Source organism: Cinclus cinclus, chromosome 10 (genome assembly GCF_963662255.1).
Source record: "Cinclus cinclus chromosome 10, bCinCin1.1, whole genome shotgun sequence".
NCBI lineage: Eukaryota > Metazoa > Chordata > Aves > Passeriformes > Cinclidae > Cinclus > Cinclus cinclus.
The window spans coordinates 22,172,790-22,198,430 of NC_085055.1; the positions used below are offsets into that span (position 1 = coordinate 22,172,790).

Consider the following 25,641-nt stretch of genomic DNA (forward strand, 5'->3'; position numbering starts at 1 on the left):
GATCATTTTAATAATATGGATGTACTAAGTGCAATTCTTATTAAAGTAATTTTGAAAAGTATATTTATGAAGTGAGGAATTAACCTATTAACTTTGCTCTGACTCCTTCCTGACAGGCAAAAAGGCACTTTCCTTGTAACCAATGATTAGAAGTAATTTGTTTGGAAAAAAATGCTCTAATCTATTTAACAAAACTACCAGTCCCTGACTCAGAAGACAGTCACAACCTTTCCATCAAGAGAAGCAAACCAGGAAAATTCCCCACAAGCAGATCTAAAAATTCCACATTTCACCTCAAATTTAAGAGCCATCAGCCTACCCTACATGGTGTCATCAAAACCTTGCATGACCCATTTGTAGCTTCAGACTCCAAAGCACCTAGCAGTAGTATCACAATGTTGCAACAAGTTCTGTGAAAAGGATGTTCCCCCTTTTAATTTGCTTTCTAATTACTAATTATTTCAGCATTTTTCTTCAGACAAGAGAAAAATAATGAAATGAATGGTTCCTCTCCCTCCAGCTACCTTCTCCTAAGGTGAAGAATCCTAGCATATATTTTAATTTATTTCAAAATTACTTTAAATTATTAAAAACATTTATTTTGTTTCTTCATCATTTCCACTTGCACCTCAAATGTTCAAAAGCAGAAAAAGTAACCACCTGATTTCATGGAGAATCTACAAAGCTGAAATTTCACTATTAGCAATAATTTCAGTACAAGTTAAAATGACTGATCATAAACAGCAAACAGTTAATTATGAAATTCTCAGGAAATAATTTTCCAATACTACAGGATGTGTCTTTAAACACAGATGCTCCCCTGAAAAAACTTTGTTCTGTCTTGAAAGAAAATAATTTAGCAACAATCTATGAGTTCACCCAGAGAGAACAAAGGAAAATCTAAGTTTGGATTAAAACACAGAACCATGCACAATAAAATGCATGTGTGGACATTAACAATTTATAAAAGAACTTCAAACTGTTACATCCTAATATGCAAGGTCTTGAAAATTACAGAAAAATAAGTTCCTGCAGTTCCTGACTCCATGTTGGAACTAATTTTATATTTGTGGAAGTTTCTTTGTCACCAATAATCTTCCTTTATTTCAAAAAATACCCAGATGTAAAATAAGGTATTGCATGAATTCTGATGGAAATTAACTCTTCCCTACTCCCTCTATCCTTCTCCATCTCCTTTATGCTTAATTTATAGCAAAATAATATGATGCAATTGATTTCTAAGTATTTAGATAAAAGCAAGAGCTCTGCATATGCTGGCAAAACTGAGCTTAAACTTTGTAAAATGGAAAATTCTGAAGAGTTATTTTGCCTAAACCCATTATTACATGTAAGCTTTCTTTGGCACATTATTAAAGGTACACTGCAAGAATCACTTAAGAAGAACTACTGCCCAACAACTCCATCCTGACTACGTCACTATCACTACACCAAACTTTTCTTGCTCAAGATAAATGGTGTTTAATTTCCACTCTTAACATCATCCCATCATGCAGCTGCTCAACCTCCTCCAGGCAAGCCCATCTCTTGTCCAGGGGTCACCTTAGTGGTTTATATTAATCCTCACTTACACATGCTTCCTGTGGAACTCCAGGATCTTTCCTTCAAGTTTTTCCTGGTTTGGCAAATACTGGTTTGTTTTAAGGTGTTCTCGATCTTCTGATTCATCAAAATCCCCTATTTCAGCTACAACAGAAAACAAAATAATGTTAGAGTAAGAAGAAACAATGGAAAAGGAACAACAACAGAAAATACTTGCAAGGAATTAGAGAGGCCACAAGAGCCTTTAAGTAAATTCAAGCAAATAAATAAATTCAAGTAATAAGTAAATTCAAATTTGTGCATGATGCTTTGTATCCAGCTTCATTTTACTAAACTCACATTTATCCCAAGCTGACTTCCTGGGGATTGCAGCAGTATTTGAACATTGCCTGGAAAATTTAGGGTGCAAGATGTGAGACTTGCAGAAGACCTGTGAGGCTGTCTGAACATTTCTTCCTTACAGATACCTTAAATTAATAGCATATTTCAATTCATTCTTTACTATATACATGTAAAATAGCAATAGACAAGGCTACTCGGGAAGATGGCAAATTACATCTAGAATTTTGGTCTCCTCTTCACATCTCTATGTCTTTCAGATGTAATGCTGTGAATTTAGGAAAATTTACAGAAGAAAAAAGCCTTACTGTAAAGTGCAGAACAGCTTCTACCTGATACATGAAAATATCAGAATGGCTTTGGCCTGGAATAAGCCAAAAGCATAAGAGAGGCAGAACATGTGTCAAATGTATATAAAAATTACAAGTTGAATAAATAAATTTTAAGAAGTAATTTATTTTTTTCTGATTAAAAAAATATGAAGTTGCAAGATTAAATTTAAAACCAAGAGGTTTTAAAAGACTCCCCAAAAACTGAGCTGTGAAGCTCATCTCTGTGGAAGGATCAAAAAATATAAGCAAATTCAAAAATGAGACAACCACAAGGGCAACCAAACCCAGATGAAGAGTCAGTCTGTGATGCTGTGTGTGCAGTGATTATGGGATGGATGCAGCCAAGGAAGAGCTGCCATATGCTTGCTCCATGTCTGAGGGCATCTGCCATCAGCTACTGTCAGAGAAAGGAGTGGGCTTGTTCTTAACAAGAACACTGCATATCCTGTTTAAAATCTACCCAGCACATGAAAGAATGAGTAAAAAATACTGCAAGGCACTTTTGTAAAATTGTTTCTGTTGAAAATAAACCTGTTCTTTCTCACAACCCATTTTCCAGAAGAGCAGAATCAGGCTAAGCAAGGCCTGACAGTGAGATTCACTCTTCAGCTCCGCAGTGCTGGAAAATCATGAGCAGGTTTTATTGTGTGGCACACACACGATATATTTGCTCTTCCAATAAAATCACCAGTAGTAATACTGTTATAACTGTGATATTACATTGCATTGCAGAATTAGACAACCAATAACTGCTTAGCAGTGCACATGTGAAGAAGCATCATTGATCAGCTTTTGCTTCCAGCTAGCCAAGAGTCACCAAAGGCCCTGTCTGCAGGTCAGGCTGCAGACCTGTGAACACTTCAGCTGCTGCTCCAGCAATCTGGTGTCTGAACTCACTCAAGGTTTCCAACTTCCTTCATCTCAAAGTCCACATTTTAGGTATTTAAGCATGTATAGACTGAGCCTGCAGCAGCATGGAGCGCTTCCAAATAAATTGCTTCTCATTTTAATTTTCAGTCCCAGCGAGGAGGACAGATGCTGACAGCCCCACTGCAAAACCTGTTCCAGCATGGTTCTTAGTTTCATTTCAGCCCTGTTCCTGTACAGCCATCTCCTCCCAGGCACAGGGAAAGTGAGAAGTGAAGCCAAGGGAGCACCTAGACAGGTGGGAACAGCTGTCTGGAAGATGTGGAGTGCTGGCAACAGAGCTTGCAGTGCCAGGGAAATAGAAGCAAGGGGCTGGTTTTGTACTACCCCCCTGCAGCCAAATTTACCTCATACATAAGCACCAGCTGCTCCTCCCCACACCAGCCCTGATGATCATCTCAGGGTTGAAAACCAACATATTTACAGTGTGGAGAAGGAAATACTGTGAGACAGAGACTTCTTTTAGTTACCAAAAGCTTCTATGTGCAATTCAGTGTGGGTTAGCACTGGCACCATCAGCAGTGTCAGCCCAGCTGGAATACTCACACTGCAGAAGGTGGGAGACCAGCAGAGCTGCTGTGTTGTCACTGCAGGTCAGTCTCTCCTCTGCCAGGTCCCTCTTGATTTGCAATGCAAACAGGTACCTGGAGAAGAGGTACAAGGGCTGGAGTTACACAGACCATCCTGACACATGAAAGGACAACAGAAAACTGAGCAGGAGGTTATAAAAGCAGCATCTCCTGATCCTTCTGCTCTCCAAAGAGTAACACAACAGCCAGGCTACCAAGGACTGTCCAATCAAACCAAATAACCTGTGACTACTCCAGTGCAATTTATCAGCACAAAAAGACTCACAGGAACAAGGAAAACCATGTTTTAAGCAGACTTCATCTGTGCAGTAACAGCAGCTGTCATTTTTAGCTGGAAAGAAACATTAAAAACACTTCAAGTGATCTTATCTATAAGAAAAAAAGATGGAAGAACATCACTGATTTGAGTATTTTGTTAGGAAAACTGATAAGCATTTCCGTTAGCACTCAACTAATCTACTAAATGGTATATTTCCATAACTATATTAGCAGCCTACAAAGACAGTAAGAAGTTCAATTTACTTTTCTTATACTGCTCTATTAGTTCAACTAAAATATTTCCCATTTGATTGTTAAAGAAGAATCATTTCTGTTTAACAGTTTTGTATGGTGTTCCTTTAACCTGGAAGAAGACACAGTAAGGACTCCAGTAAACAGGCAATAAACACTGCTATAAACCTTCAAACTGACAGAATGATCCTTTTCCTTTCTTGAATTACACCCTGAGAGATAGCAACAAGATTTTTTTAAAGAACTTATTCCTGAAGTAAAAGATACTAGGAGTTATACGTTTTGAATGATAGGGGTTTTTTAATTTTTAAGTACTGTAAGTATGTATTAAAAGCTTCTCAAAAAGTATGGTCTGCTTTCTGCCTGTCTGATGAGCTCTCTGTTTCTTCAGTAAACTCACAATAAAGAATACAACATCAATAACAGCATCATTAACTACCCAGATGCTCTAAGTGCAGACCATTAATACTCAATAAATAGGCAAAATACAGTTCCTGCTCTAAAAAGCTGTATTCCTAATGAATCTCCTATATGAAACAGCAGTTAATATAAGAAAACTCGGTGCAAAGGAAATACTTGGATAGTATTTCTCCTTTCAAGAGGCAATCACAACAGTTGTCATGCTGGTGTGACATTCTTAAATACATCTGAAGGATAAAAAGGAACCTCTCTAAGAGGAATTCAAATTAAAAACAGTGAAACTGTGAAAAGCACTAAATGAGCTGTTTAAACACCGACATCTGGGTAATGTCCTTGTTAGAGGCACAGACTTCAAACCAGGTCCACAGGTAATAGCAGGTGGATAGAGCTGCTTAACTGACCAAGTAGCAATTAGACCAATTAGCAATCCACAAAGTAACCCATGGTGAGCATGGTTAAAATTGTGAACAGTAAAGTGTGTTTGGAAGTTTAAATCACTTATTAAGATACGTACTGATTATTTTATATTTTTTATAGACATTGCTTATAAACATTACTATTTTCTGTATACCCTGACTCCCTTGACACCATGATGATGGAAAGCCCTAAGCTATCCTGTTTTCTGATTTGAAAAGTACTTTTTCTGATAACATTCATCCACCAACACATGTCTGCTGAAACTGCAACATTCACTGTAAGAGCTCTTTCCCTCATCTTCCACCCCAGTTTTGCTTGGAAGTAGCTGTGCTGCCTTCCTACTCTATTAATTCAGTACATAAAGCAAGTCCAATAGTTCTAAAAAAAACTTTACCTAGTATATTCCTCTTGCAGCTGACCTGGGTCTGGAGGGAAAAACTTTACAGCAAGACGAAGCATTGTAGTCTTTGGTCCTAGAAGAAAAATTGGTCATTTCACAAAGCTGTTCTTCATAAACATATGCATATTCTGTTTGCCAACACGCAGAGAAACAACACAAAGAAAGTCTAGCCAGATTTCACATCCCAGCTAACCACAGCAGGCTCTGGTATAGGTTGTTCATGTCAAGTGAGATAAAGCAGCTGTTTTCCAGAGGAACTTGGATACCACTGACAAGGTGAGTCTGCAGGCTGAATGCTGGAAAAAAAGAGTTTCATGCAACATGAAATCTGTAATACCCCAAAGCAGCTACTTATCTGCATAAAACACCATAAAGACCACCAGAGGTGACCCAGGGAGAGGGTCCCAGAAGGGGAGCAAAAGGAACACACATCCTACAGGCTCCCAAAGCCCACCTCCAACATCAGGACTGATGCCAGCAGACCTGGCTTGCTCCCCATGGAGATAAAAGGGTGTTTGCAGCCTGCTAATACCCATTTCCTCCCATTTTCAACACTATCCTTTTACATCTCAACAACAGGCAGAAAATTAAATTAATTTTCAAAATTAAAGAGAACCCTTAGTCACTACTGGTAACAGTCCATAATGCCCTAAATTAACAGTTCCAGCATCACAACTCAGCCTGTGGAACCACAATCCCTGTTTCACCTGGATTTCTGAAGGAATTACTACAGGGTACAACAATCTCTCACCATGCCAGGACTGGGCACCACCATTTCCCTACTGTTTTTCCTGCCTGAAAGCAAATGAGGCAAAGTACTCCAGAGGCAGGGAAAGCAATGGCCAGGAGCCTGCTGAGCATCCACCTGATGTCCACAGGCACCCTCTGCACCAGAACCAGGCAATGCCCCCCAGGACTCCCTGTGCCACTGGTGTTTCAAAGTAAACTTAGCCAAATTAAAAATAAATCAAACTTGCTGGAGCACAAGTAGCCTGGTTTGATTTATTTTAAGCCCCAAGTTCTCTTAAAGCTTAACGAAGTCCATTTTAAACCCATCAGCCCCAAAGTACACTGATTTCTTCTGTCTGGAATACCTGACTCCCACAGGCCAAACATTCCTACACTCATCCTCTCTTTTGCTAATGAGAGAATAACAAACTTTGCTTTCTGACAAGTAGCTGGGAGAGCTCACAGACTATCACAGCTGTGACAAGAGCAGCTCGCAGCTCCCAACTCCAGAATTACCAAAGCTTTGGTGAACAAAACAAAAAATCTCTAAAATCCACATCCTAATTACAGTGTAGTATCTAGAAATGAAGGAAGGCTGGAAATAACACTCTACAATGACACAGAAAGCCCACATTTGGCAGAGACTAAGGATTCTACAGTTCTAGAGACAGTCCAAGTAAGGCAATAAATAGTTTTAATGATTCCAGTTAAAAGACCAAAACTTTACATCAAATTTCTGAAAATACTCTGAGCCTCTGGAAGACCTTCACAAGGTTAAGAAGAGTCCTACACATTACTGATGCCAATCAAATGGAAGTATTAATGTGGGAGCAATTTTGGAAGTGTTTCAAGCATCACTTACATCAAATGATAATAAATATAAAAAATTAAAAACATAATACTGCATATCTGCTTCTGTAGCACAACACTCCTCTTTTTGTTTAGTCAGTCTTGCCTTTCCTCTCTAAGTTCCACTCAAGTCAGGAAAAGAAACACTTGCCCAGTCTTAACCAAGATGCAGAATTTATTTTAAGAAGCCAAGCCTGAGCAAAATCAAGAAACAAAAAGGATGTGAGGAAAAATTACCCAGGCAGGAATGGTGAATACAACACTATAATATATAAAGTGGCAGCACCTCAGAGAAGGTACCCAAATGTCAACCTGATACTGTGTGCCTGTCAGGAAGCTGAAATTTTGGATCCAAACTCCTTCCCATCGAGAGTGCTTCAGTAGTAAAACTGATCACACTCTTCTGAAATTAATAAAACAACTCCAAACCTTATCACCCAAGACCAAGTTCAATGGATGTCACGAAGCCAAAACTAACTGGGAGAATTAAACCAAGAACTTTAGTTTTTAAAGGGAATGTCAAAGACTCAGAAGTGCTTGTCTGCAGGTGCACAGCAACCACAAACAACATCAACCAATAAGTTTGAGCAAGATCACCTTAAAGCCCATAACATTTACGTTCCCCTGCTGCTGGACTAAAAGTTAGGAGTTTAACTTCAAAAACAGAGAAAAAAAAAACCCAACCAAACAATATATCAAAATAGCACATTTCAGTCAATTTAAAATGGGTTTCAGAACATGAACAATTTGCTAGACAACTGACTGGTATCTCTTACAGACTAATACTGACAAAAAAACTAAATAAATCTTTCAGTCTCACTGGCAACACAACATGGGTGGTGGACTGTAAAGCAGCCATAAATCTTAGTACATCCCCATAATTTTAGACCATTTTAGAACAACGTTTGTATCATCAGGGAACACTGTCTGTGGTCTAAGGTCAAATTTCCACAATTTATATAGCACAGGAGAAGATACAGAAAGAGAAATCAAGCAGCACTGCAGAACTATGATCCAGCAGATCTTTTGACTGGAACATAATTCCTCCTAGCCAGGAGCATATAAAAAGACAGCACTCCCAACACCTTTTTGTCAGGGAAAATAGAGTGAAAATATTCTGTACTCTCCTAAGGGAGCTTATTTTATAGATGATTTGGCTCTCCTGCTTAAAATACCGTATCAACAAAATTCAAAAATCATGACTTTTAAGTCAGAAAACTAGCTAAAATTACCATTTCATACTTCCTGGCAATCAATTTTAGACAGAAGAGTAGCTAAAAGCTACTTCCCAGTACTCATTTTCAACATATTTCGATCAAGATTTGGAAAGCAGTAGGAATCCACCCCACCCTCCTGATCCTGTTCTTCCACAAAGCCTCTACAATCAGAACCACAAAACAAACAAATTGCTTAACTGTTCTACAGAGAAAAAAAAAAAGTTTAAACATCTGAACAACCAACCAGCATCCTGCATTCTTCAACAATTTTGGGCCTTTAAAGTGCCTGTCACATTAACACTTTTAGGGGACCTTAAGACAAGACAACATCACTATTTATTTGCAGGATCCTCCTGGCCAGGCAGCACAACCACACTTCACAGCCAAGGCGGAGGCTCTGACACTGCAGCCACCACCCAGGTGGGAGATGCCCACCTCTGCTCTTCCAGGGAAGCTGCTCCTGAGCATGTGGAAAGAGCTGACACGGGAATCGGCCAAAATGTTCCTTTTTCTTCCCAAGGTATGACAACACAACCTCCAAAAGCTAACACAGCAAGTGTTATATTTCACTTCAACACACCAGCTGGCCCAACCTATCCAGATATTTATCACAAAAAGAACCCTACCCTCAGGAAGTTTCCATTCCACCCACCACATACTACCTATTAAAATGTCAGGTTAGCATGCCCCAGCAGGAACCATTATCACCCCTGCCATGTGTATTTTACAGGGAAGCATAACCAGTAAATCAAGTAGTAACTGTGAAAGCAACCCACATAAAGAAGATGCAAATTAAGGAAAACTTCCTTTTTTAAAACTACTTACTCCGTACTTGTTTAATAACAGGTTTCATAGGCTCCAGCCAAATCTGAAATTGAAGAGAAAAAAATTACAAACTTACATTCATATTTAATATAAAACAAAAGCATCAAAAGTGAATTCAAATTAAGCAATTTATGAGTAGCATTTGTTCCTCAATGCAGTAATTCCTCTGCTTTACAAAAAGTGTATTTATCTATTTGAATTGACATTTCTCATGCATCAGTAGAAAAGCCACTGATCTGTGCTTAAAGCTCATCTGGACAGAAGAAGAGCCAAGTCAGCAAAAGCAGAGCCCCAGTGCCAAGAGGGCAGGAGTCATGCCAAAACCCACAGTCTGACAGGAGCCAGGCTGCAGAACTACAGAAAGTCTGCAGAACATGGAAAGGTCCAAATTCTTTTCCTTTCCATGCTATTTCAGTCACTCTTACCTACCTACTTAAGGGTTTTTACTCAATATTAACTTCCCACTTTTTTCTTTTCCTCTTTTGACGAGCACATTTTAAAAGAAAGACTATTGTTCTAGTAAAAGGAGCATCCATGAAGGTAATGTAAAATACTCTGGAAGCTCAGCTTTCAATTTTCCCCACTCTTCCAAACAGAAAATTGTTACAAGACTATTATGTTTGGTCCTTACTAGTTACTGACCTCAGAGACAGCTGAGGACTTTAAGAACCTTATTAGCTGCAGAAACAGTTTGGACACCATGCACAAGAAACAGAAACTAAACAAGCTCTAGAGTATTTCCTCAGCTCGAGAGCAGCATGGATTAGTGCCATTAGCATTCTCTATGCTCACAGTCATATTCTTTGCATGTGAGTCCTAAAACTAAAAAAAGTAATAAATAAATAATTTTTAAAAGTTGAAAAAAAACCAAAACAAAACAAAATTAAAGGAAACTTTGAAAAACATTTTCTAGTTTAGAAGCTACACTGTCCTCTTTGCAAGGTACAGGATAAGTGACTAGGAGGCTTAAAGGTGTCAGCATCAATCTAGATCAATGATTTAAAAAGCTTGCAGGCCTGTGTGTCTGCTGAGGTTTGCGTTGATTAGACAGTGGTTTGTAATGGCTCTTCAGGAAAATTAATTGAAGACTGAATTAACTGTGGATAAATATGAACACTACCAAAATTACACACCATAATTTGATTTTATAAGTGCTCGGCAGAATACACTTTGAGTTTGTGTTTCTCCTTTCAGATGAAAGGAGGATTTTGCTTCTGTCCCTGCAAGTGGGACCATCAGCAGCTATTTAACTGTTTTATACAATTTCTGAGATTTAACAAGAAGCAGGATCTGATTCCTGCCTTCTGCTTTAATAGTTCTCATCATTCTGGTGAGTGAAACAGATTTACAAGAATCCAAGAGATAATCCCACAGGAGACTACAGGAAACTGCAACAGACTGAGAAATTTTTGTCACTCAAGGAACTGCATTCACCCAACCTTTTTATTATAGCAGATTTCCCAGGGAACTGTACGCACCCAATATGACTGGATATTCTGGAACTCAATTCCAAAGTAGTCTGATTCAATCAAATTCAGATGCTTGTAAACCTCTGTCAATAATGTCTGGCCGTAACATTTTGACTAAGGAAGTAATAAAAAGAAGTTACAGTGAGATTAATAAGAATAAACAAGAATAAGTTTACAGCAAAAACAAATGACATCGTTATAAACTGGAGAAAAATACCACAAAGACTGTTCACATTGTTCTTGTCATTGTAACACACAAATATCTAATACACAGGTAAGATCCCATACAAAAATCCTTTACAGAACCAGAGGAACTGAAGGGGCCACTGGAGGTCACCTACATCCAGTCCCCTGCTCACAGCAAGGTCAGCAGAGGGCTGAGGAGCCCAGCTGTGGGCTATTTGCAGCTCCCTCAATAAACCCACAGTTTGTTTGTGTAGCTGAGTGCTGTGGTCTGCCTCAGCTGCAGCACATGGAGCAGGAGCTGCCAAATCCCTGCTCCACACAGACCCCTGACTCCTTCCCACACCAGGAACCCCAGGGCCACACACAGCCTTTGCACCAAGCAGGCTGGAGATGCCTGCGGACGGCGGGAACCCAACCAAGCCTCCTCTCACACCACGCTTGCTGGAGAACCCTTTCAATGAATCTCTTCCCTCAAGAAACTCATTCACTAACCCTTTCTGAAAGCCAAGTTAGGGGTAAAGCCACAACCACCAGCAGAAAGCAGCTACAGCAACACAGGAGAGAACAGGAAACTTGCACAGCACACCCAAACCGGCGACACTGGGGCTGCTGGTTCAGTCGCCCAGCTTGCTCTCAGCATCTCTCACTGTGTGACTGGAGAAAAACACCATTTATGAACCCACACGTCAGCCTATCTGCATCACTCAGGAAAGAATCCAAAAGGCTGTCACAGCTCATTCCAGTAAGACACAAAACCTAGCGGGGTGCAGCAGGAGGTTGCATGGCCACCAAGATTCCACCTTAGGCCATGAAGCAGCCCCACAGCTGTGGTGACAGGGTGTGGCAGCATTGATGCCACCAGGGTTTTGTTAATTTGGAAAAGTCCAGTGATGGAAGACTCTATGACTTTCCCATCAAAGCAAGCACAGAGTTCTGTAATGCCTCTACATGCTCAGAATAGCCTCTCCTTTAAAAGTATTAGGCATGATAACAAATTATCACAGAATCACAGGATGATTTGGGTAGGAAGGGACCTTAAAATTCATCCTGTTCCACCACCCCCTGCCATAGGCAGGGACACCTTCCACTATCCCACATTGCTCCAAGCCCTGTCCAGCCTGGCCTTGAACACGTCCAGGGATCCAGGGGCAGCCACAGCTTCTCTGGGCAACTGTTCCAGGACCTCACTACCCTCACAGGGAAGAATTTCTTCCCAACATTTAATCTAAATCTTCCCTTCTTCATTTTAAAGACAAATTAGTGATAGAATTAGAATAATTTAATACAATGCAAATTAATACATCTGAGATCAAGAATGTGCTATTTTAGGCTTAAAAGATAAAACTTAAGGTGAACATTGGGGAAATAGTTTCACGTGACTGAGGTGCATAAAAAATTCAAAAGTAATTGCCTCTTACAGGAAAAAAATATAAACTGTCAATGTTTTTAGAATTGTACCAATGCCTCTATAACACTTAAAAACCCCCCAAAATTTCATAGAGAAAAAGTCTGACAGCCCTGCAGTGCTGCAAATTTGAAATTGCTTTGGTGTCCACAGTGGTGTGAGCAAAGCTGACTGAATCCAACTGGGTAACCTCAGAGAAAAGCACAGAAGCAGGACACAAGATGGGTTTGTACCTCTCACTCCTCAGGCTTTCACCAGCCATGGTAGCTGTAAGAGCAACCACAGCTTCAGTCAGGTGAATTCATCTGGTGCAAACACAAGTCACTCAAAAGGTTTCTTGGTATCACACTGGCTCAGGCCACTAATGCTGAAAGCCCCAAATAAAACTGCAAGTCAGGAGAAATGATCCAGTTCTCAGTGACTACAGACGGTACAGAGATGCCAGGCTGAGTGCTGACATGGTACATGAACATGAGTACCCATTTCTTTTTCTGAACAAGTTTTGTTATGACTAAAAATCTGGTTAAGAATACGGTTGAACTTTTTTAGCCAAAATCTGTGCTTCCAGAAGACTCTGTGGGTATGGGTTTTGGTTTTCAAATGGTGACAATGAAATAAGGAATGATACAGGTAATGGCAAGCCACATCTCCAGTAAATGACATTCTTTCTCTGCTGTCTCATGCAGTTTACAGACTCTGCCACAGGAGAGACATATGCCTGGAGAAGTGTATTTTGGAAATTATTTTTTTTAATTCCAACTGAAACACATTTCTTGCTATGGACTTGTGCATAAACCTTCAAATAGTAACAGAAGAAAATATCCTCAAATATAATAGGACCCTTGTTTTTTAAGGTCCCTACGCACACATCTGTTATTGTACACCTCCTTTTCCCAGGTCCCACAGATCCAAGAAAGGAACACTTCTCAGCCAGCAATGTTTGTGGGGAGGCAGCAATACCCTGAGACCAACCTCATGTGCAGAAGATGGGACATGCACCTTGCCTTTTCACGGACAGATCTACAAACCTTTAGAAGCCTCTGAACAGGACATGTCCTGTGAGCCAGATTCCTGATTTCTCATCTGTGAAACAAGAACGATTCTGGTTCCAACCACCTTCTGTTAGAACTGATACACTTGGATTAACTCCTGAAAGATGCCTGCTAACAATCAGACAAGTTTTACAGCCAAACTGTGTGTTGTACTGGTAAAGGAATCTGTGTGCAGAGCTAGCTCCATACAAGCATTAAAATGATCCCAACTGGATTCTAACACACAACTTTCTTCTATTTAAACTGAGCCACATCTCTTGGCTCCATCAAGTTCCATGCCTGAAGACAATCTAGCTGCTTTCATCTCTCCCAAAAAAAAGGCTGCGTGGCACAGATCCCTTGCACTTCCCTCCTTCCACTGTCAAGTCCACACTCCTTCACAAGAAACTGGAGATGAAGAAATTTAGATGGCTGAAGCTGGAAGCACTTGGCAACCAATTAAATTATAAAGGTGCCATCCAAATGTTAAAAGTGTAAAATAATTTTGCTTGGGCTACCAACTGTAATTTTGGGTGTCATTTACAATGAAAAGCTAAGAAAAAGCTCAGTTTAAGCTCAGTATTGTTTTGCATCCTTTAAAGGATAAATGTCACATTTTGAAAGAACAGTATTAATTTTGTTTTAAAATAAAAATGGGGTTCAAAAGCTTGAGACAGAACACAGTCTTCTATTACTATGCTTCAAATTCTTTGGGAAAACTCCTCCTAGAACTATTTGGTTCCTCAAGTTGTTTATTACATTTATAACCATCCTTTCCAAAGAGCTGAATGTTTTGAAGTAGACAGAAATGAAAGTAACATTGTGGGCAGCTCCGTGTCATTGTTTAATCTGCATAAAAGCAGCACAAAGCAAAATATTTGAAGTAATTTCTTAATTGCTGTAATTTTGACATCAGGACAAGTAGCTGCATGAATGCATTTCATAAAAGTCCTGCTTTCAATACAAATTCACAACATGGCATACTTTCCATTCCAAACTTCTCAATTACTCTTTATTTTCTGCCAAGACAATGACTACTGATACTACTGAATTATTTCACACTAAAAAAGAAGAAAAAATAGGGTAAAAAAACTAAATAGGCAGCTAACAGCAGCTTTCCTCAGTGACCCTCTAACTGTACTATAGATAATTTTAACAAATCATCATTTAGTAGAGTAGATTTATTTCAAACTGATTTCTATAGCAAGATCAAGCTTGAAAAGTTCCCTCAGAGCTGTGCAAGTGCCAGCAGGGTACCCTGACAGGCAGTAATGGCACAAGGAGCCCTGTGTAGCAAGAGAAGTTACACCTTCAGACCCTGCTGAGTGCTAAAACAGCATCAAACAAGAACAAGTATTTCCAGCTGAAGTTCCTTGCCTCAAGGAGATATCTGTATTTTTCAATTTATCAGAAGAATAAACATATTTAATATTAGGAATAAAATATAAATAATTTTTTAAAAAGTAGTAACAGCAGTTATTTTTGTTTTGTAGAACCATATAACCACAGGATGGTTTGAGTGGGAAGGAACCTTCAAGTTTCTTGTTCCACCCCCCCTGCCATGGGCAGGGACACCTTCCACTATCCCAGGCTGCTCCAAGCCCCATCCAAGCTGGCCTTGGACACTGCCAGGGATGGCACAGCTTCTCTGGGCACCCTGTGCCAGGGCCTCCCCACCCTCACAGGGAAGGATTTCTTCCCAATATCCCATCTATCCCTGCCCTCTTCTCCTGTCCCTCATTCCCTGCCCCAGGAGGCCAAAGAGATGCTCCAAGGACTGGAGCCCCTTCGTGCACTGGAAGGGGCTCTGAGCTCTCCCTGGAGCCTTGTCTAGTCCAGGTGAACACCCCAGCTCTCCCAGCCTGGCTCCAGAGCAGAGGGGCTCCGGCCCTTGGAGCATCTCTTTGGCCTCCTCCAGACTGGCTCCAGCAGATCCATGTCTCCTTGATGAGATCTCACCAGAGCAGAGCAGAGGAGGAGAACCAAGCCAAGTTTTATTCGCTATTTTCTCAAATATCACTCCCTACATGGCAGATCCCACCTCTGCCATAATGTCTGAGTTTAGGAAGAGAGAAAAACAAGCTCATAGCCTAGGATTTTAAGTATACCATAGCTCAGTATTATCAAAATCAATGCTTCCTCTCTACCTTCCAAACTTGTCTTCCAGAACATCTTAACCTTCTGCTTCCACATATTTTAATTTAAAAACAAAAAACCCCAGTGTTTTCATAAGGAGTAGTATTCTCATCTTCCAAAACTGGCAAGCTGCCCTTGCTCCAACTTTCCAAAAGAGAAATCCACTTTTGGCAGCAGATAAGCTCAAAGGGAAAATCAGTCCAGGAGTCAAGAGTTTGAGAAAAAAAGTTATAAAGCTGAGGTATAGAATGGAAACTCTTGTGCAGCCACAGCCACTGGACCCTAGCACCAGCAAACACCTTGGATTTTTGTGTGACAGAAATCTGCAACTGTCAGGAAACTGAATCCTCTAGTTAATAGTGGATTTGCATGAGAGGCAGAAGTTTAGATTTGATATCATCACTCACAAGCAGCCAACACAGAGCACCCTGTGAATGGCCAAGGCAAACTAAACTGATTTAAATAAAGGCCACTTCAACACAGATTTTTATTAGCTTTTCTTCTTCGGGGGACTTTAGAAGTCTTCCTAATGAAATAATTCTTTTTCGTTTTTTGGCAAAATAAAAATCAGACAATTTGCAACTAAACACAGACTTGCTATTTCCTTTTTTACTCAGAAGTATGCAAACATTTTGATGAGTTTATCACTCTGTTTATCTCCAATCCCTCTGTAATCTCTTAGATCTCTGTCCAAATGAAGCGTGAGACAGAAAAAACACCCTCAAAGCTCCCTGTTAATAATCATCATTAACGCCACATATAAACAAAACTGAATACAGGGTGGACATTAGAACCTTTAATAGAAAGAAGGAAATAATCTAAGATGGCAAGGAATACCAGTCATTAACTTTGGGCTTTCATGATGACCTTACAGCTCCATATCTAGTATTCAATCTGCAGACTGGAAAAGCAAGAAACAACTGCCTTCCTTTTCAGTACTTTATTAATTTCCTCAATTTTGATTGGAACTAATATCTCCAGTGAAAATACTCCCTGCTTCCCCACAAAAATAAGCACCAGGTAACATCTCTGTCAAACACTGTTTTTCATGTGCTCAGTCAAATTGCTTAAATACCATTTTATTTTGATCATATGAACATTTAACAATAACTTTACACTTCAATTCTTTCAATTTTTCTTTTAACTCTTTGTGAAGAAAATGGTATTTTAAATACATTTATTTTATCCACCCTTCTATACTGGCAGATCCCAACTACAGGTTACTTTACAAAGACCACACCAAGAATAGTCTGCAGAGCATTTAACAGCTTACAGAGCTCAGGATGCATCTTGAAAGTTCTTTATTTAAAAAAAAAAAAAAAAAGCAGTTATTATGTTACAGAAAGAAGAATTATTGTATTACAGTATTTCCACACAGCATTGAAATATCATTTACTCAACTATGGAAGCTGCAAGCCCAAACAAAAATCTCGGAGCTATTTTAAGTTCCATTATTAGAGTCCATATTGGGCATTTTTTGTTTAGGAGAAGAAAAATTCTAAGACTCCCTCCCCATGATTTCTTTTTTGTCCTAAGATTTCAGTGGTTGGTTTTGATGTGGTTTTGTCAGGGTTTGTTTTTTTTTTTTAAGCAGAATCCACAGCCAGACAAATTATTCTAGAAATGGAAGCCTCTGGCTCATTTAATTAAGGCTAGCTTTAAAATTATGATCATTTAAAGGATCATCTAAGGCAGTGTCAAAGCACTGAACCAGCTCTACCCAACAAACAAGCTTTTCCAGAGTGGTTAGACTTGCTGGGTGCCTGAAAGTAGGAAAACAACAATTGGTTGACATGGGAAAACATTCCCAAAAGGAAGGGAATTACATGAATGAGATTGGAAAATGCATACTTGGGCAGCAAGCATGTAGGGACAAAAAATGTTCCTAAGTTTTTAGAAATGGTGCTGACCTGAAATACCTGGATTACTTGGAATACAACTGCTGTAGAATACCTGGGGAAGAAGGAAGTCACAAATTGTGGGCCACATCCTTGGACAGAGTTTCACAGGTACTGCTGGATGATTTGGCACCAGATTTCCTGCTTGTTAATCACTGAACACCCAGGTGACAACAGTGACAATATCACAGACAGGAGCTGCTTTGGGGTAGCTGCTCCCAAATTCAGGTTCATAACTGAAAGTCTAAATGCCTCCTTGATTCATGCAAGCTAATAAAGAGAAGGAATAAGAAGTCAGGACACTGATCTCCATTTTTCCCCCTTGAACTTTGCTGCTTGCACGAACCCCTGAACCCTTCTAAAGCCATTCCCTTGGACAGGCCTAACCATTTAACACACTCAGGCTATAGGTGCTTCTGGGACCTTGCACAGCTTCATTTCATATGCATGTATATGCATATAAATAAAATTCTGTATTTTTAAGTTATTTTAAACACAGAAAATACTTAGTTTTCCTCTGTCCATTAAAAAAAACAAAAAACAAAACAACTCACTTAAATTGCAAGTCTTTCTCCATTAATTATTCTTTTTCCCATCATCCATGCCCACATTCATCAGATTTGATCTGGGCTTTCAGAGAATTACAGGATGGTTTGGTGGGAAGGAGCCTTAAAGTTTATCTCGTTCCACCACTTGCCATGGACAGGGAACACCTTCCACTGTCCCAGGCTGCTCCAAGCCCTGTCCAGCCTGGCCTTGGACACCTCCAGGGACCCAGGGGCAGCCACAGCTTCTCTGGGCACCCTGTGCCAGGGCCTCACCACCCTCACAGGGAACAATTCCCTCCCAATATCCCATCTAACCCTGCCCTCCGGCAGTGGGAAGCCATTTCCTGGGTCCTGTCACTCCAGAACCTTGCCCCAAGTCCCTCTCCAGCTTTCCTGGAGCCCCTTCAGGTGCTCAAAGGTCTCCCCAGAGATTTTCCTTCTCCAGGCTGCACAATCCCAATTCTCCCAGCCTTCTCTCCTAGGAGAGGTGTTACAGCACCCAGGTACTGTGCTTCCCCTGTGAGGTGTTAGGCTGCTCCAGGCTGACACACTGCTTTGAGGAATTCTGCCCAAAGGAAATAGTTTAAAACATCTAGAAGACAGTAACGACAGACTCTTTGCACAAAGGACAAATGCAAATTGGGCATTTTTACAGAAAAGGCCAAAACCCCCTTATGTTTTGTGCAAAAATGAAATTGTACTAGCTGTCCTAACATCAGTCCCCACTGTACTTTGAGCAGAGGTTTGATAACATGGTGATGGGTTAATAAATACCTGTAGGCCAGATTAGATAAAGGCAAGTTTTTTTGAACCTCCCCCTTGCCAGCATGAGTTTCCTACATCACTGGCTTCAGGCTATCTGCCTGAGAAGTGGGCTGAGAGCACAGCAACACTTTTCCTTCATTATTTCAGTTGAAGACATGTCAGACAACTCTAATATTCTCTACAGAGCTTTGGGGCTTTTTCCCGCTCCTCTAATTCTTGTTTTTATTAATGAATGAGTGCTCTGTCAGAGAGAGGACCCTACCCCCCTCCCATATCCAACACTCCAGCCTTGAACAGAAGACCTCTCACACTAGGTATTGCCAGCATGGAACAGCTTTTTTAATACTCTGTGTATACAGAGTATACTCTCTCTTACCCAGGTAGGCAATGCTGCCCTTCCCAGACATGAATTTTGTTGCAAGGAGAAAGAGCTGACACACAGGTGTGCATTTGCAACCCTGTATAGCTAAATGCACATCCCCAAGCCTGTGCTGCTCTGAACCCTGAGAGTACCATGACATGCCATCCTTGCTCAACTCCAAGTCCCTTTTTCCAGTAGGCACAAACCTAAAATTTCTCTGATCTGCCTCTCAGCACACTGAACTGTCATTAGCTGCCTGTGGGTTATTCTTCGCTTGCTTTTGGGTTTTCTTCCCTTTCAGGCTCCATATATTTTATAGAATTACCCATCTATGGGCCCAACCTTGAATGTTACCCACATCCAAAAAAGATTTAAAATGTTTCCAGTGGACTTCTTATTTTTGTTTTTGTTTTTTTGTGGAATACAGCCATTTTGGTTGAACAGCATAAGACTGATTTCAGCTGATTTTCACTATTCTACATCACTAGATTATGGAAACAAAAATGAACACCTGCCCAGCCATGCAAACTGTAAGGAATTCAATCCACCACATTAATATTTCAAGGGCTGTGATAACACTTGATCACCATTTTCCTAAATGCACACATGCTCTGTGCATAAGATGATGTTTTTTGTACAGAGATATTCAGACTGTTTTTTCTTTACTGCAGTACAACTCAATTTTCTTTACATATAACATGACACCTAAGGTCAAGAGAACTGTAAAATAATAATTTTGGCTTATAAAATTTAAGTTCACATTTTTCTAAAATAAAAAAAAAAAACAAACCAAAACCAAGAAACACTCAAATGAACAAAACACACACTCCAAATGTCTGTCAATAAAATGGCTGTGGTTTCACCTTTCCCCACCCAATACCACATTCCTATATAGCATCAAAAAGTCAAGCTTCCAAACACAAAATAACAGGCCTAAAAAATATATAGTGAAATCAAATGGTACACAAAATGCAAACCTTTAGTTACATTCTTTTTAAACCCTGTAATAATTGCAAATTTAAAATGGTGAATTACTAACTTTCTCTTCTGAGGTCAGATAAAAATAAGTCCTAAGGCAGCTTATTTGCCATATTTAGGAGACTCAAACTGAAGCAACGACAAACATCTGGCTATGATTCTTTCTGGAATTTTGACTATTTCTTCCTGGCTAGGGAAGAAAAACACTGAGCAGACCAAGAGCACCTCGATTCCTCCAGCACAGCACTTAATAGGATTCAGCAGCAGACTATCCCTTGACTCCTCACATATTTAAGCTGTTAATACTTTCACAGCACAGAGAGGAAAAGGAAGGAAGGTCTAAGCAGGCACAGGGAAAGCAAGGCAGAGGCAGGAGGGCAGAGCCCAGAGCTGGGACTGGGCTGCCTGTCCCACCAGCAGCACACCCAGGGCTCCCCACAGCACACAGCAAGTGCTTTTCAGTGCCCACAGCATGATCCCAGTTTTTAACATACACATATTTCTTTCTTAAAAGTGCTCAGTAACAGCAGTTAGAAGTTGTATCATTTCAGCATCATCCCCATGAAAGTTCCTGGGGGCACTAACGCTACCAAAACGCTGCTACTGAGAGCAAACACTCTCTCCAAACCATGGGAAGGGTATTGCAGTCAGACTGCTTCCTCTGCCATCCCAAAAACCTCCTGCAGCCCCAGCCCAGCTCCTGATTTCATGGCCTCCAATGGCTGGTTGAAAACAATGGGTATCCAAGGGGAAGCTACTTTCATGGCACCTTTTCCATCATAAATAACTGCAAACTGCAGAGAAACAGGAATAACCAGAGTTACTCTATTCCATTCTAAGCATAAGGATGGAGAGCAGCTTTGCACCTTTATTGATGCAATTTATCAATTTCTATAAGCCAAGGAAGTGCCCAGCAAAGACAGTATTACTATCAGAGTAATCATCAAGTACACATTTTCAGCTTAGTATAGAATAAGCCACTTTGGTTTTCTAGTAGTGTAATAGTTTTGCAGGGTACATCAATGAACACTGAGGTAAACAAGAGCAGTGAGAGGACACTAATTAATAAGAAAATAAAGGGGGGAATTACAGTGTAAACTTATCTAACTAGCCTGTTCTCAAGAATGACAGTGGAGTGAAGCACCTCCTTGCTAGGAGTCCACTGGTGTCAGAGGAAGAGGGACACTACCACTACCACCTCAGTGTGGTAAGGATGCAGAACATCATTACTTCATTACATAAAAGAAAAATTAAAAAGAACAGACTTCTGTTCTCAAAAACAACCCAATCCAAAGATTAGCACAAAAGAAAAAAAAAATCCAGTTTAAATTTTCTTTTAGAGTGGAGCAGGCAGGCAGACCCTATAATAAAATGTACAAATATTTTTGACTCCCAAATTTAATTTAACATCCAAGCAGAAGGAGAAGAGGAAGTACATGCTACTGAAGAAGCACCAAATTCTCCCCAAAGAATTCAGTAAACTTGAAGCATAATAACATAAACTACTTTTTCTGGAGCACTTCCTCATAGCATAGAGCATTCATGTAAAAGAATTTCCTAAATGACATGTATTTCCTACATAAAGAACAACATACAGACCAAATATTAAACATCATATGATGACAGAAATTCCATTAAATGTCATTTTGGTGAATTCAACCCAGTCCAGACCCTTCTGCTTCAGAGTCTGCCACATTTTTGTGCTGATCAAAAGCCTCCAAGTTTAATCTCTTCAGAGAATCTGGAAAGCTGGCAGAACTTCTACTGTAAAACTCTGAAGTGTGCCCCAGTCTGAACTAAACTGACTTTGCCAATCATTCATCTGGTAGTCTGCAATACCACCCTTTGGACAGACTTAGTTTGGAGAGAAGAGGCCAGGTACCCCATAAAATGGCACATGCAAGATTTGAGCTGACTGAACAAGCTGGCTGCAAAAAGGGGAAAAAAAAAAACAACTCATGAAAATAATGAATATTGCAGCCTAGTTTTGAATGGATATGTTTCATTCTCTCTTCTGTTTTGGAAGGGAAAGGAGAAACCATAAATAGCCCATTTCCAGTTTTTTTTAAATGCTAGAAAACACTGAGTATTTCTCCATTCCCTAACATTCAAATCAGATTCACTGGAGAAAGGCTCTGCCCAACGTATTTTAAAGAATAATTCCCTCTCAGTAATTAATAAAATTCCTACTTAGAAATCAAACCTTATGCAAGAGATGGGGAAAACAGACAGACAATGTACTTAGAAGGTGGAAGAATGTAGCTACATGGATCTTTAGCAAACTGTTCCAGGTACACCAATAACACAAGGGAAAGAGCAGTCTTTTCTATTTTGCTCTCCCTCCATCTGTTACATCACCATCAGTCTCTTTTCTTGCTCTTTGGCAAGTTAAAAAGTCAAGTGGGCTACCAAGGAGGGCAGCCACTAACTCCTACCAGGAGAGAAGCAACTGTTTTAAACACATCTTGGAGAAAGGAAGGGATGACTAGGTAAAGCTGCTTGGATTAAGTTGTTACTGTGGCTACTCTGTTTATCCCATGTGGTTAAAAATGCTGCTGTGGCTCTTTCTAGGCAGGGGGGTAATAAACAGCTACAGCATCAGGTTCCCTTCCACTCTGCACAGGGAAGGGTCTCTCCAGGAGCTGATCCTACACTCAGTCTGTCCTTCCATTGACACACCATTTTTCCCAGTAGAAAGTCACTTGCCATAGTTCTTACAGACAGAAGAGAAAATAACTGTAATGGGGGAAAAAACAAACAAACAAACAAAAAAACCCCTACCTTTTGCCATCACCTACACTTCCCTGAGCAGGCAGTGCCAAAAAGCCCATGGGAAAGGCTGTGTGTCCCACAGCACTGACAAACTACTGCTGACCTGAATCAAACACAAACCCTACAAGACCACATTTTGTTTTCACATCTGGTGACAGAAATTACAAAAGCAAAGAGAAGTGGGCAAGAGGCATGGCAATCTGAACCTCCACTCCTCTAAGACAGAGAAACTGGTGGCCAAGCAGCTAACTGCTTTTTGAAAAATGACCATGCTAGCACACACCACCTATTCAGCAATGTCACTGCCTTTTCCTAATTCCTGCCCTCAATCCCAAGTGAAAAATTCCCATTTTCCATGATAAACGGCAGTCAGCAGTTCCTGCTATCCCAACAGCTCACCAAAGAAATCAGGCAGAGGGTCACAGTTTAATACCTCATGCCTGTTTTCTATCGTTTGCTACCTTATTTAGCCAAAACTGAAAGCAATGGAGGCAGAGTTAGCTGGACTGTAATGCCACAGCTGCTGACTCTGGACCTTTTTGTGCTCTATGCTCTGAAGCTGACCCAAGGCTGACCCTTTTCCTCATCACTTACAGCGTCAGGCGTGAGATTTCTAAATTTTTCAGTTCCAACTGATCTCATAAAGAAAAGCAGCACAATATTAATTATGGCCTCAGCATGTCAGTGCTCGAATTCAGGTGTTTCTGTGGGTGCCATAATCAGAGAGAGCTCTCCAGGTAAAAAAAAAAAACTAAGATAGCTCCTAATTCTGGGAAACACACAACACAACCAGCTGAAAGCCCCATAAACCTGGCCTTGCACTGACTTTCAAAATTGCAGAGCTTAGGGTGTTGCTTGGGTTTTTTTTCCTTTTTTGAATCAAAACACAAAAGCACCATCTACATCAACTTGGAAAAATAAATAAAATTATCCTTCAAAAGAACCAAAGTCAGCAGATTCTCTAAAAAAATATTCTAACATAATGTAAAGAGAAAAAAGAGGCTTTTGTGTTCCACGTGGTACATGAGGGATGGGTGGGTTTGCAGTACCAGACACTGTGTGCTCAAGTAGAAGGATACAGGCACAGCCTCAGTCTTAAAAAAAAAAAAAAATTAAAAAAAAAAACAAAAAAAAAAAAACAAACAAACAAAAAAAACAAACAACAAACAGATTTTATATCTGAGATTTGAACAGCTGGACAGAATCTGTACAAGTCATCCCCAAATCCACTATTTCTTCAGAGTTCCACAATTTTTTCACTCTATTTGAAGAACTCCTTTTGAGTCTAAGCAACCAACTAAGGCTCCAAGTGCCAATTATAAATTACTGATAACAATTTGATACTAATGTAGAATATCTGATAGCTGAGCATCTTCACTACAACACAGTTGTTTCCTAACAACAGATCTCAGGCAAACTAGAATTAAACTCCCAGGTTAATGCTGAAAATGTAACAAAAATTGGAAGAAAAAAATATTGTTTCAAAGTAGAATGTCCCTAATTCCTACATGGCTTCTATGTCTTATGGCAAATTTCCCCAAGCATACTTTTAAATAAACATTTTCAGAAACACTGACCTGACACTGCTTTGGTGCATCCCTCCTAAAGTGTGCTGGCAGGGAAAGACTTTCAGATAGGAGCAAGTTTACTTGGAGAGGATACAAACCATCAAAATAATTAATATAAATCAGTAAGTAAGGCAAAACTCTTCTGCTCTCCCAGCTGCCAAATTGACAAAGCTGCATGTGGCTCAGGAAGCAAGAACCTTTTGGCAGCAGACGTTTAGTGTTTCCCCAAAGCAAACAACAAATAAAGACTCTCCCTACAGTATGTGCTTGTACTTAAAGTCTGTTAAAAACACAAAACATCTGTTATATTTAAAAGATTTTTAAAAACAAGCCATGCAACCGATATCACTACTTGTAAGCAGGTAAAATCCCAACAGCAATCTTCATTCAGATATTGCCTCAAAATGTCCCAGCCCTCTACAGAGGAACATCCTTGTGAGCTTTAAATTATCAGAGGCTCAGTGCACTTGGAACCAGGTTTAAATATCTCTTACCTCAACATCAAGTACTTCCACTGTGCTGTCCAACATCTTTATTTTGATGGGGAGGTCGCGCTCGTGCGCTTTGGCAGGCGATGATGCCATGGCAGTCAAGAGGTTCTGCCCTGGCTCCAAGGTACTCACTCCTGAGGTCTTCTGGGCACCCAAACGAGAGCCTGGAGTCTGCAGAATTCTGTATGTTCCTTCTATCTCTCCCATCTTCTAACAGCAAGCAGAGTCTGCAGACGCACGGAAGAAAATAAAGGGTTAGGGTTACAGCCTGAAAAATTTTCCACTGACATTCTGTATGAAAATACTGCCCACTGATGCACTATCACAAAATCATTATTTAACACTCTTTATCCTACTAGCAAAATCAGTAATAAGGTTAATGAGACTATGGACAGAGCTTGGAACAACCTGGTCTAGTGGAAAGTGTCCCTGTCCATGGAAGGGGCTGGAACAAGACGAGCTTTAGGGTCCCTTCCATCCGAAACCATTCTATAATGACTAAAATCCAACAGCTGGGAAGTAGGAGGAAAAACTAACCATCCTGAAGCATGGTTAAGAAATGGGATAGCCAAACCTGTGCCTTCTACCCTCCCAACATGAACATTTTGGTTTCTGATGAGTTTTTCTGCTGATGAGCCCTCTACCACCAGCAGCATGAGCACTGGGGACAGTGAAGGGTAAGGCAGGTACCTCCCACAGGTACCCAACCATCCCATTGACTGCACACCAAGATAATGACAACTATTAACTTCCTGTATCCCCAAAATGATGACCCATGCAAAACCTTAACTGCTGGCAGCTCAGAGCCTTCATCAGGCAACAAACTGACCAGTTCCTCACCCCACTAGCAAATTTGCGCTATCCCCAGATTAAATCAGTGGGCAAAAATCTCAGTTACAGAGACAGACACCAGTGAGC

The 25,641-nt window shown here is 40.2% G+C and overlaps 1 protein-coding gene across 2 annotated transcripts in view; it reads right to left on the bottom strand.

Moving 5' to 3' along the window:
- FARP2 (FERM, ARH/RhoGEF and pleckstrin domain protein 2) overlaps positions 1–24,930 on the bottom strand; it is a 66,772-nt gene extending 41,842 nt beyond the window's left edge. For both annotated transcript variants that reach the window (XM_062498812.1, XM_062498813.1), the window contains exons 1-6: positions 24,727–24,930; positions 10,594–10,698; positions 9,116–9,158; positions 5,490–5,568; positions 3,705–3,802; positions 1,590–1,704 (exon numbers count right to left, since the gene is read on the bottom strand). In XM_062498812.1, the coding sequence (XP_062354796.1) occupies positions 1,590–1,704; positions 3,705–3,802; positions 5,490–5,568; positions 9,116–9,158; positions 10,594–10,698; positions 24,727–24,930 (644 nt within the window). The remainder of the gene's footprint in view (positions 1–1,589; positions 1,705–3,704; positions 3,803–5,489; positions 5,569–9,115; positions 9,159–10,593; positions 10,699–24,726) is intronic.
- Between the last annotated feature and the right edge of the window lie 711 nt (positions 24,931–25,641).